Source organism: Equus asinus, chromosome 6 (genome assembly GCF_041296235.1).
Source record: "Equus asinus isolate D_3611 breed Donkey chromosome 6, EquAss-T2T_v2, whole genome shotgun sequence".
Lineage (NCBI taxonomy): Eukaryota > Metazoa > Chordata > Mammalia > Perissodactyla > Equidae > Equus > Equus asinus.
The window spans coordinates 82345257-82357745 of record NC_091795.1 but is presented as its reverse complement, the minus strand read 5'-3'; the positions used below and the strand labels follow the sequence as shown (position 1 = coordinate 82357745).

The 12489-nt window shown below is 35.4% G+C and overlaps 1 protein-coding gene across 8 annotated transcripts in view; it reads left to right on the top strand.

Annotated features, from left to right (window-relative positions):
• The window catches only part of NCOA1 (nuclear receptor coactivator 1), a 251176-nt gene that overhangs the window by 202058 nt on the left and 36629 nt on the right, over positions 1 to 12489 (top strand). For all 8 annotated transcript variants that reach the window (XM_070512516.1, XM_044772038.2, XM_070512513.1 and 5 more), the window contains 2 exons: positions 674 to 857; positions 11357 to 11474. In XM_070512516.1, the coding sequence (XP_070368617.1) occupies positions 674 to 857; positions 11357 to 11474 (302 nt within the window). The remainder of the gene's footprint in view (positions 1 to 673; positions 858 to 11356; positions 11475 to 12489) is intronic.

The following is a 12489-nucleotide window of genomic DNA, read 5'->3' as shown; positions in this document are numbered from 1 at the left end:
AGTCTAGAAACATAGATTTTAGTTGAGTTAAATAACAAAACCCAAACAAGTAGACATTTTATGTTGATGAATTATCTTAAAGTAATCATAGTAGAATCATCTTGTGAAATAAAAGCCAGTTTTTTCTTCTGTATAACTTGAGACAGATGTAGGAATTTTCTATCTATTCTAGAAGATATGTTTTCCTTAAGTAGAAAGCGACCTGTCTGGGATCTTTGAAGCAGATACACTGTTTGTAAGAAAGTTTCCCAAACTTAAAATTGTCAGTGTAAATTTCTTTTTAATTCCATCATAAAGTAAGTCATTTTACAAAATTTTGAAAAATATGACAGAAAAAAATTAACCATGATGCCATCATCATAACACAGTACTCTTGACACTTCCTTCCAGTCCAGTCTTTTTCCAGTGCATGTATTTTATACCAAGATGTAGTAGATAAATACTGTATTTTATCTTATATCCTGCAGTATATTAATATCATAAGCATCCAAACTTTTTTCCAGTGTTAGGTCATGTAATTTCAATGAGGCCTCAATCTTTCTGATTATTTCTTCCTTCCTCATTCTCTCTTGATCACACTTAATTCATGGAGTTTAAAAGAAAACTTTTTTCCTACATTGTTTCAGGTGAAAGTGTAGAATATATTTCCTCTAACTTTGGTTTCTGTTCTTAGTTTACAGCTGACCTTGACCAGTTTGATCAGTTACTGCCCACGCTGGAGAAGGCAGCACAGTTACCAGGCTTATGTGAGACAGAGAGGATGGATGGTGCGGTCACCAGTGTACCCATCAAGTCAGAGATCCTGCCAGCTTCACTTCAGTCCACCACTGCCAGACCCACCACTTCAAGGCTGAATAGTATGTGTTGGGGAGAAAACTTCACTTTAAATGTTTTATGATAATGTGGGTTAGGGCTTTGTCTCTCACCATTAGTGCACAGACATTTTGTTTGTTGAGAGTGAAAGATCTTTCTTTTCATTAATGCTACTATAAATAACATACAGTTACTTTTAAACATATGAATTTTGCTCATTGTGTATATTTTAGATTATAGTATAACCCCTGCCTTTTTATAATTAGCATCAAGGCAAGCAGTTGATATTAAGGAGAGTAATTTTGTGTTCTTATCCAAAACATTCCATAACAGGACTTTCAGAAATATAATATTGGGTCAGATTATGTTTCCCAAACTGTCTTCCTTGAGCACTAGTCCTATGAATTGGAAAAAAAGGATGTTGTGCTGAAATACACTGGGAAAATACTACAGGGCACATACACCATTCTCCTATAGAAGTTCTATAGTGCATATTAAAGGTTTTAAGAAGTCCTGTGTTAAAGAAACCAGTTTAGATTTCTTTAACCCAGCATTTACCAAACTTTCTTGATTATAGAATTCCTTTTCTCAGGTAATACAGGTTACCCCAAAGAATGCGTTTTCCTTGGAGCACTGTTTAGGAGACATCTGTGTTAAAATAGGTTACTGGTGCTCTATCCCAGGTTAGCATTCTCCTGATCAGGAGACACTTTTCATAGTATAATACTTCAAATTCATGAAGGTAGGCCTGTCAAGATTTTTTTAACCATCAAATTTTGAAGCTGAAAAAAACAGTGGTGATAATTCTATTGTGTGACTATGAAACTAAAGGAAACTAACCAGTTCACTTTCAAAATTTGCCTGGGTTCCTAACCTAAGTCAGAAGATGGGAGCAGATGTGGAATTCATTTATTTCAGTCTTACTGCAGCTTTTAGCTGTCATACACAATTCCTGAAGACTTACCAGGATTTCCAGGCAGCCAGAAAGAAAAATCTTGAGTCATCTCTGACATTTTTGGAAGCAGTTTTTCAGCTGACCGGAACACTAGATTAGAGCAGGAACCTACGTTCAAGTCTCATATTCTCCATTTATTAACAGTGTTACCTAAAGCAAATGAATTTTCTGAGCCTCATTCTCTTTATCTGTAAAATAAGAATTAGATGAAATGACTTCAGAAGTCTCTTCGAATTTGAAACTGAGAGGCTCCAGACTCTAGGATATCAGGCACAGTTAGGTAAAGAAATAAGGTGCAAGGCTGAAAGGTGATAAAATGAAAGTCTGCTTGTTGATTGGTTTGATCCTGTCCCCTTTCTCATTCAACATGGGAGTTATCTCAGGAGACATTAAATGGCCAGAAAGCTGTCTGGTTATGGGTATGAAAGGGAAGCTTTCTGATGTGCAAAGGTCATCCTGCCATCTAATCATCCAACAATGAAGGCTACCAGAAAACACAAGCTTCACACTCATTACTCCCAGTTAGCATTTTAGAGCACTGAACAGACACAGCCAAAGATCATCACCACTTTGAGAGAAGTCTGCAACTTGAAAGAGAGCAAAAGAAACCGCAATGGAACTGTACAATGAGTGCGTGGACTAAAAACAACTATTAAAATTTTTGAAAAGATATTTTATCCATGAATAACATGGGATGAAAAAAGGGACAAAGAACAAGAAAGAACTGTTTGAAATTAGATATCCAAAATTTTAAAATTTCAAGAAAATTGGTAGAAGATAAAGCTGAGAAAAGCTTTCAGAAAGAACAAATAGACCAAAAGACAAATAGAAGGTGAGGAAGTGAAAGTTCAGATCAATCTAGGAGGGCCAAAAATGATTGATAAGAATTCTAGAAACAAACGATGAGAAGGGAGAAAAAAACTGAAGAGAAGATATTTTCAAACAAAAAATATAAGAATTTTCTAGAACTGAAGGACATAATTCTCCAGATTAAAATGGTTCAAGTACCCAACACACACACACAAAAGACCTGTACCAAAGCTTATCATCATATAATTCTAGAACATCAGAGATAAAGATTCTAAAAGCTTTCAGAGAGGAGGTGTGAATTGCATACAGTGAATCATAATTGCCAAAACTTGGAAGCTATCAAGCCATGAAAAGACCTGGAGGAAGCTTTAATGCATATTGCTAAGTGAAAGAAGCCAATCTGAAAAGGCTACATACTTTATGATTCCAGCTAAATGACATTCTGGAAAAGGCAGAACTATGGAGACATTAAAAAGATAGTGGTTGCCAGGGATTTATTGTCAGTGGTTGCCAGAAGGAAAGATGAACAGGTGGAGCAAAAGTGATTTTTAGAGCAGTGAAACTATTCTGTGTGATACTTTAGTGGTGGATATATATTACTATACATTTGTCCAAACCCATAAAATGTACAGCACAAAGAGTGAACCCTGATGTAAATTATGGACTTTAGTTAATGAAAATGTATCAGTGTTAACTCATCAGTTCTAACAAATGTACCGGGCTGATGCAAGATGTTAATAATAGAGGAATCAGCCCAATCTGGAAAATGGGCAAGGGATTTTAACAGACACTTCATAAAAGAAAGTATGAAAATAGCCAATAAGCACATGAAAAGATGTTCAGCATCATTAATCGTCAAGGAAATGCAAATTAAAACTATAATGCAATACTACAACACATCCATTGAAATACCCCAAATTTAAAAATCTGACAATACCAAATGATGGCAAAGATGTGGAGCAACCTGAACTTCTGCATTGCTGGTGGGAATGTAAAATGGCAAAGCAAATTTGGAAAATTGGTCAGCAGTTGCTCATAATTTAAACATGCATTTACCATGTGACCCAGCAATCCAACTCATAGGTATTTAATGAAGAGAAATGGAAGCATGTACCCATTGAAGACTTGACCAAAAATAGTCAGCAGCTTTATTCATGATAGCCCCAAACTGGAAACAATCTAAATGTCCATCAACAAGGAAATGGTTTATTTATAAAGTGAAATACTGCTCAGCAATGAAAAGAAACGAACTACTGACATATAGCATGAATTATTCTCAAAAATATGCTGAGTGAAAAAAGTCCATCATTGACTGCCAGTACTGGGGTGAGGTAGAGAAGACTGGCAAACAGAGAGCTTGAAGGAATTTTAGATGTGATAGAAATGTTCTATTTTCTTTATTGAGGTGGAAGGTTATAGGTTTATACCTTTGTCAAAATTTATTAAACTATGCACTTAAAATTGGTGCGTATTATTATATGTAAATTATGCATCAATAAAATTTACTGTAGAAATATTTGAGATGAGTAATTTCTAACCTATAATTAGGCATCCAAATTTCTAGTGTTGTGAAGGTGGAATAAAGACATTTTCAGATATAAGAAGCATTGAGTATGGTGCAAGGTATATTCCTCTTTTCTGGTGAATGTCCTAAAGAGCGTACTTCTGCAAACAGGGAGAAAACCAAAAAAGAGGAAGATAGAAGGTCCAGGGGAAACAGAGGATCTGAAAGGAAGTCCAAGAATGATAGCTGATCAACAAGATTAGGGAACAATCATGCAGATTGTAACAGGGGCCCTGACTCCTCTGGAAAGGAGGCCTGCAGGGGAGAAATGAAGCTGATCTTCTTGAGTTTATAGGAAATATTACTAATAAATTTATGTCAAAATGTTGAAGCATCTGAAAAATTCCCCTGGAAAAGCAGGCAAATGAGAAAAATAAGACAATTGTTAACTCCAGAAAAAAAAAAGGAGGGTACAAGAAAGAAGGTCTGAACATAGTGCTCACTATGACTTAGTGAGTAATATTTGTGTAACCATAAGAATCTAAATATTAACTTGTTATTTGATAAAGAACTGTGATAGTAAGTAAGAGGTAGTAAGAGGGTGGGTGTGGGAGAACTGGGACCTCGTTTATCATGATGGGAAGTCAGTAACCTAAAACTGAGGTCTCAAGAAGCCGCAGCATATGCATCTTTAGAAATAAATAGGCAAATCACTAAGAAAACAGCTACACAAGTTGAAAATGGTTGCCTCTTGAAAAGGGAATAACCAAAGGATAGGAAGAGATAAGCCAGGAAACTGCTTTTATTCATAAGGGACCTTTTGGTTCTAACTTTTAAAATTATATATATGTTTTAATTTGATAAAAATTAAAGTTAATAAAAATAGAAAGTGTCTTCAAGCTCTACAAGTCTGTGAACATGGAGTGTTTTTCCTGTCTTGAGGCAAATAGCTCTTTTTGCTCTCTTGAGATTTCCTCCCCTGAATGTAGCTCTGTATATAAAAGTATGTAAATAGGCCAAAATCTGTTAAACCTTGTGCTGTAGTGTTGGCGAAGGCTAAAAGCATAGATAGGGGAATATATTGAGGTAAATGAGGGGAGGATGATAGGTGCAGACAGCCAGCCTACAATGTTTCCATATAGACAAGAAAGAAAAAAGATTTGAAGAGGCATAAGGCTAAGGAAACAAGCTAGGCAGGAGAAAGGAAAGAGAATAAAGGATTAGAAAAGGAAAAAGAAAGGGGGACAAAAATATGATAGCGAAAATAAAGAGAAGAGAAGAATGGTCTCTAATTCTCTGCCCCCTCTAACCTCTGCGCTGTCCACCACTACTTCTTACTAGAACCAGAGTCCATTCTCGAATGGCTGATTCCATGTCTTAAGCTGAGCCCAACCAGGAAAATCAGGCATCTTTCCTTACTTTAGTCTTCAATTGTAAGCTGAACTGTGTCAAATACAAATGTGTTGCACAGGACACTTTAGTTATCATCATCATTTTTCACCACCTGAGATACACAAGTTAGAACTTCTGGATCTTTCTGCTGTGGCACTTATCTTTTCTCTCATACTTTACTTTTCCTTGCCCTTCTGCACTATATTCTGAGAGAATCTCTGGCTCAGATTTTCCACATCAAAACTGAATTTTCAACCATATCTGTTCTGCACATTAGTCCATGTATTCAGTTCTTTTAATTGTACTATCATGTTTCTAATTTCTAGATAAAAATTGTTCTTTTTCAGAGAAGTCTATTATGTTTTGTGGATATGATAGACTTACTAATCTGTGTGATGATAAATTTATATTACTTATTTTAAGGCTCATCCATTTTCTGTAATAATCCTTTCTTCTTCACAGTTACTTTCTTTGTAAAATTTGCTCTCTTTCCTGCTGTTGACTTTTCTTGAGTGTTTGGTGAATTTGGTCTGTCTGTCTGTATATACTGAAAAAGGCCTAGAGTAAAAAATCTCGGTAGCTAGTGTGTTTCTTTAGCTAAGGTGAGAAACTCTTTTGCTCTGGCAGTGAGTGTAGGTTCTGATTATAGAAGCTGTGTCTCAGATGTTGTTGTGAGGGAGTTGGAGTTGGTGATGAGGAAATCCCTCATGGCAGCCCTAGCACCCACTTTGGGAGATTCCCTGGGCAGGGCTCCCACTTTGAGTCCTGTACTCACCACTTTAATCCCATGGGCAGGCGCCAGAGTCAGCTGCACTCAGAGCAGGTCTGGTGGCAGCTGTTCAGTTGTCTTTTAATTATCCCAGCAGTGGCCCGTGGCCTGTTCCATTACTCGCTCGAGTGACCACTGAGCTCGGAGTTGTTCTGGTGTTCATCTGGGCAAATTCCCCTTTTTAGAAAATCTTCTTTGTCCTGTTGTAAGCTTTCTGGTTTAGTTGAAGTTTCACCATCAGTTTGTTTCCATCTGTTTTATCTTTCAGAAATTCTTCATTGTTCTACTTAGCTGGCGTGATATTTCTTTTGCCCTTCCTTCAGCTGTAGATTTATTTTCCTGTTTTTCTTTCTTTTGTTATTTCAGTGATAACTTTGGAGGGAGAATAAAATATGGGTGATAAATATAAATTTATCACATTGAACCAGAAAATTTCCTTAGGTCTGTTTACATATGAGAAAACTAAGGTCCAGAGAATGAAAAGGAAAAAACCACACAGACAAAAACTTGCCCGAAGTTATCCACTTAGTATATGCAGGACCAGGATTTAAATCTCAGTCTGCCTGCTTTCAAAACATGCTGTTTACATGCTCACACACACTCATGCAGTGTGACCGAGTGGTTTAAAGAATTTTGTTAGAAATGTACTACATTTTAATTTCTCTGTTTTTGAGGTTGCGTTTAGTGTGTTGTGCCTATTGGTAGGCATCTTTTGCTATTACAAAGCTGTAGTAAATAATCTTATGTAGAGATAATTTACCACATATGAGACTATGTCTAAACTCTAAGTTCTGAATAGAGTTGCTGGGTCCAAGGGTAGATAGATTGTGCCAAATGGCCCTTCTTAGATATTATACCAGTTAACATGCTATCTGGTAATATTCCTCGTTCTCCACATCCTTTCCAATATGGTGAATTATGCACCTTCTCATCTTTGCCAATCTGATGATTTTATTTTCTTAATTATCTCAATTTAGGTGGTTTTTTTTCTTTCTTCTCCCCAAAGCCTCCCAGCACATAGTTGTATATTTTAGTTGTGGCTCCTTCTAGTTGTGGCACGTTGGACACCACCTCAGCATAGCTTGATGAGTGTTGCTAGGTCCGTGCCCAGGATTTAAACTGGTGAGACCCTGGGCTGCCAAAGCAGAGCACGCGAACTTAACCACTTGGGCCACAGGGCTAGCCCCTCAATGTAGTTTTAATCTGTATTTCTTTTATTGTGAATTAGGTTGATCATTTTCCAGTGATTTTATGTGACCTGTTCATATTCTCTGACCATTTATCTGTTGGATTGTTCAGTTTTTATCTTATTGATTTATAGGAGTTTTTTTTATATTAGAGAAATTGGTTCTTTGTCTACATCATATTTAGAAAAATAAAATATTATAACTGCTGTGCATAGTTACAGCCAAATGCAACATAAAACCAGAAACCTCTTTACCAACAACTGAAGAAAATTAACTGTGAACATCAGAATCACTAGATACTGAATCAACTGTTAGAAGAGTAGAATGTGCAGAAGCCACTCTCAGGGCTAGGTAATGCTTTCTACTTCATGTGTGGTAATTTTTAAGTTTTTTAATAATATATTTTTTTGCTAGGATCAGTGTGGCTAATGGGGATATAAAGGTTTTTTTTTTAACAAGATTTTAAATGGAGAAAATAATGATGTTGAGCTCTTTGCAAAGATGATAAAAAACCTTAATAACTTGATCAGGGATCCCTAAGGCCTTGTTTTCTTCCCCTACTTGAGCTGCCTCACTCCAACACAGGGACTGGTAGGCGCGTTGATGCTTCCCTTTAAAGATGACTGTGCCTATCTTGTGTTACATATATCCATACTTACTCATGTTTGTGATAGGGACACAAGCATGACCAAAAATAGTAGGTTTATTTCCTGCACAGAGAGAGAGAACTTGTATATTTCTTAAAACATTCCAGCAAGTCCTCGAATTTTTTATAGAAGTCTGTTTCTAAAGGAAGTCCTAAAAGGTTGAAGTGACTTTTAGAATAAAAAACAACTTCTGGGGCCAGCCCCGTGGCCAACTGGTTAAGTTTGTGCGCTCCGCTTCAGCAGCCCAGGGTTTTGACAGTTCGGATCCTGGGCGTGGACATGGCACCACTTATTAGGCCACTTTGAGGCGGCATCCCACATGCCACAACTAGAAGGATCCACAACTGAAAGTATACAACTATGTACTGGGAAGATTTGGGGATAAAAAGAAAAAAAAAAAAAGATTGGCAACAGTTGTTAGCTCAGGTGCCAGTCTTTAAAAACAAAAAACAAACAACTTCTTTTAAGCATACAGCCTATGCAGACAAAAATTTTAATTGAATCAAAGTTTGATTTGTTCGTTTGGGGTTTTTTTACTAGTCACCGAACTTAGTAACATGAATCTTATTTTATTTTGAAAATATTTTATCCTATTTCTTTTCTTTTCTTTCTTTTTTTTTTCTTTGATGAGGAAGATTGGCCCTGAGCTAATATCTGTTCCAGTCTTCCTCTCTTTTGTATGTGGGATGCTGCCACAGCATGGCTTGATTTGATGAGCGGTGTGCTGGTCCGCAGTTGGGATCCAAACCTGTGAACCCTGAGCCACCAAAGCGGAGTGCACGAACTTAACCACTACACCACTGGGCTGGCCCCCCAATTTATTTTCTTATCATTTTTTCTCATCAAGACTAGTAAAATGAGATACTGTATCTTGTTACTGAGTCAAACTATCTATCTTATAATATTCAGTGTTGATGGTAGACAGCCATGTAAGTTTTCTTTGAGTCTTAAATACAATTTATCTAGGTTAGATTTCTGAAACAAAATAGGATTGAGGAATTAATATATGGAGCAGAGCAATGGGACTGATTTAGATAATCTTCTTTGAACAACTTCCTGATTTCAAAAATGACGGGAATTATGTGATTACTTTCCCATCAGCACTTATTGTTGTTGTTTGGTGGGTTTTGTATGCTTGGTTTTTCAGAATCCTACAGAATTTGATTTCTTTATCATTTGTCGTGATAGAGAAGGCAAGTTTAATTGAAAGCTATTATTATTTGCTTTTACAAATGAATTTGTTTTGTTTGTTTTGTTTTTTAGATTCCATATTTAAGTTAAATCATACAGTAATTGTCTTTTCTGTGTCTTATTTCACTTGGCTTAATACCCTCTGGGTCCATCCATGTTGTCAAAAATGACAAGATTTCATTCTTTTTTATGGCTAATATTCCATTGTGTGGGTATATGTATACAGTCACACACCACATAGCAAGGTTTTGGTCAACAATGGAACATATATATGATGGTGGTCCCATAAGATTATAATGGTGTGTGGTAGGATGTACCATTTAGGTTTGTGTAAGTGTACTCTATGATGTTCCAACGATGATGAAATCACCTAACGCCACATTTCTCAGAACATATCCCTCTTGTTAAGTGACACATGACTGTGCCTCATCTTCTTTATCCATTCATCTATGAACACTTAGGTTGCTTCCGTATCTTGACTATTGTGAATAATGCTGCAGTGAATGTAAGGGTGCATATATTTCTTTGAATTAGTGTTTCTGTTTTCTTTGGATAAATACCCAGAAGAGGAGTTGCTGAATCATATTGTGGTTCAATTTTTCATTTTTTGAGGAACCTCCGTACTGTTTTCCATAGTGGCTGCACCAGTGCACATTTCCACCAATGATGTACGAGAGTTACCTTTTCTTCCTGTCCTCACCTACACTTATTATTTTTTGTCTTTTTTTTTTTAAAGGATTGGCACCTGGGCTAACAACTGATGTATTTTTTGTCTTTTTGGTAATAGCCATTCTGACAGGTGTGAGGTGATATCTCATTGTGGTTTTGATTTGCATTTCTCTCATGATTAATGATCCTGAGCATTTTTCATGTGTCTGTTGGCCATCTGTATGTCTTCTTTGAAGAAATATCTATTCAAATTCTTTACCCATTTTTTAACGAGTTTGGTCTGTTTTTTTGGATATTAAATTGTATAAGTTCTTTATATATTTTGGATATTAACCCCTTTTGTTGGATGTAAACAAAACAGAAACAGACTCATAGATACAGGAAACTGATGGTTACCAGAGCAGGGAGGGTTTGAGGGGTGGATGAAATATGAGGGAGTACAGTTACACCCATAACAGTGATTAATTAATATCTGTTCATTTTAGAAATTTCAAATAACCATTAGAAACCTTAAGAGAAAATAAAAGTAATCCTTAATCTCAAAACCTAAAATCTACCAAGGATATATAACCTACCAGAATTTTTTTCTAGTAATATATATGAAATAGTTTATAAAAACAGAGTCATCCTGAATATAATGTCTTGGATTATGCTTTTTTTTTCCATTTAATAGCATGTTATAAATATCTATAACATAATTCATTAATCAGTCCCTAAATTTCTGGAATTTAGGTTATTTGCATCTTTTCCTAGTATAAATAGTACAGAAATAACTGAAGCTTTCAAAAACATTCCCACACAGAAACTTTCTAAAATGCGTATACTATTTTCTTCCATTTCAAAACATAATCCAACCTATTTTTCCATTTGTCATTGTTATAAGCATTAATTATTTTACTGTTATTATACCACTTTATTCTCAGTTAACAGCTGTATAGCTTTGTCCATTCACTAAATGCCCCTAGACTGCTATGCCCTTTAGTTTCTGTTCCTGCCTTTTATAGAACATATTTTACCTTTTGCTTGCAGCTCTCATTTCATGATAGTAACACTGTCCCTACTTATAGCATATTCTAATGTGCTTTAGACTGAAGAAGCAGTTAATCAAAATTGTTGTAATTATCTTTAAAATAAGTAATTTCTGACAGAGTCCTGAGTGATTCTCCTATGGTAAAATCAACTGACGTGCTAACTTCTTAACATCAGATTTTCTTTGATTCAAAGACCTTTTCTCACGTTCTCATGTTATGTAGCCACATTCTAGGTAGTTTAAGTTTCTGAATAAATGATCTTTGTATCATTGAGGTAATATTTTATAGGGGAAATCTCACTCTACTGTATAATATATTACTTCGGAAAAATACTGTCATTTTATATTCCGTTGTGATACTGATTTCTTATCTTTTATTCTTTAATTAGGATTACCTGAGTTGGAGTTGGAAGCAATTGATAACCAGTTTGGACAAGCAGGAACAGGCGATCAGATTCCATGGGCAAATAATACAGTGACAGCTGCAAATCAAAATAAACCAGAAGAGTGAGTAATACATTTTGTTTTTTATAAAGTATCAGATACCAACTTCTACAACAAAGAACTACTTTTCCCAAACTGGATTCTAGTCTACATTGTTATTGTGTGAGATATCAATAGACGTGAATGTTTAACGAAAAAAAGGGATGGAGGAGGACACCGAGTTAAACAGATTTATTTATTGCATGACTACAAAGCTGATGTACAGTGTAATTACCAAGAGATTGATACATTGTGCAGTTGTTGTTTTATTTTTCATCTCTTGCTTTGCTTTGATTGATTACCGTAAAACTTCTGGGACCTCTGAATGAATTGGCCTCAGTACAACAATTATGTTGCTCTTGAGCTTTTAGTTATATAATTATATTTTCCAGCTTTTCTCTTTGTTTGGAGCAAGAGGGTATAAGAAGGGAAGTACTTTTTGCATCTACTCGGCATCCCATCTTGATTAGAATTTAATTTCTTAGTCCACATAGGTAGCTCCTTTCCAAAACATAGAGTACATTCCATACACAGCAACTAAAGGATAACTAGATGGTACCAACTGTGGTTTAGAGCCTTAACTATTAACTGTATTCCCCTTTACTTTCCCAAAAGAAGAATCCTTATAATTGTATAATTATGTTAGTATTATTAGTATTACTATTATTTTCTATATATTTCTAAGTTTTATGCATCAGTTGGTATCAGTTTGGATTAGACTACGTATTTCCTACATGTAATCAACAGTTGTTTTGTTGCTTAACACTGAGCATGTTTCATTTTTCTAGTTTGATTTCTTTTGTAAATGATAATCATGTCATATTATCAATACACTATGATCATCTTTGAAAGTTAAGTAGTATAATATGTACTGTTTTGATTATGGTTCACTTATCAATAATTAGTGGCATTCATAGAATAAATAAGTAGAATAAATCTTAACATAGGGTAAATGATTTCCTGAGTTTTTGGTTGATTTATACTTTTTACTTTTGTTAAGAATTCTTTTCCCTTTATTAACTATGTTTGGTTAATTTTT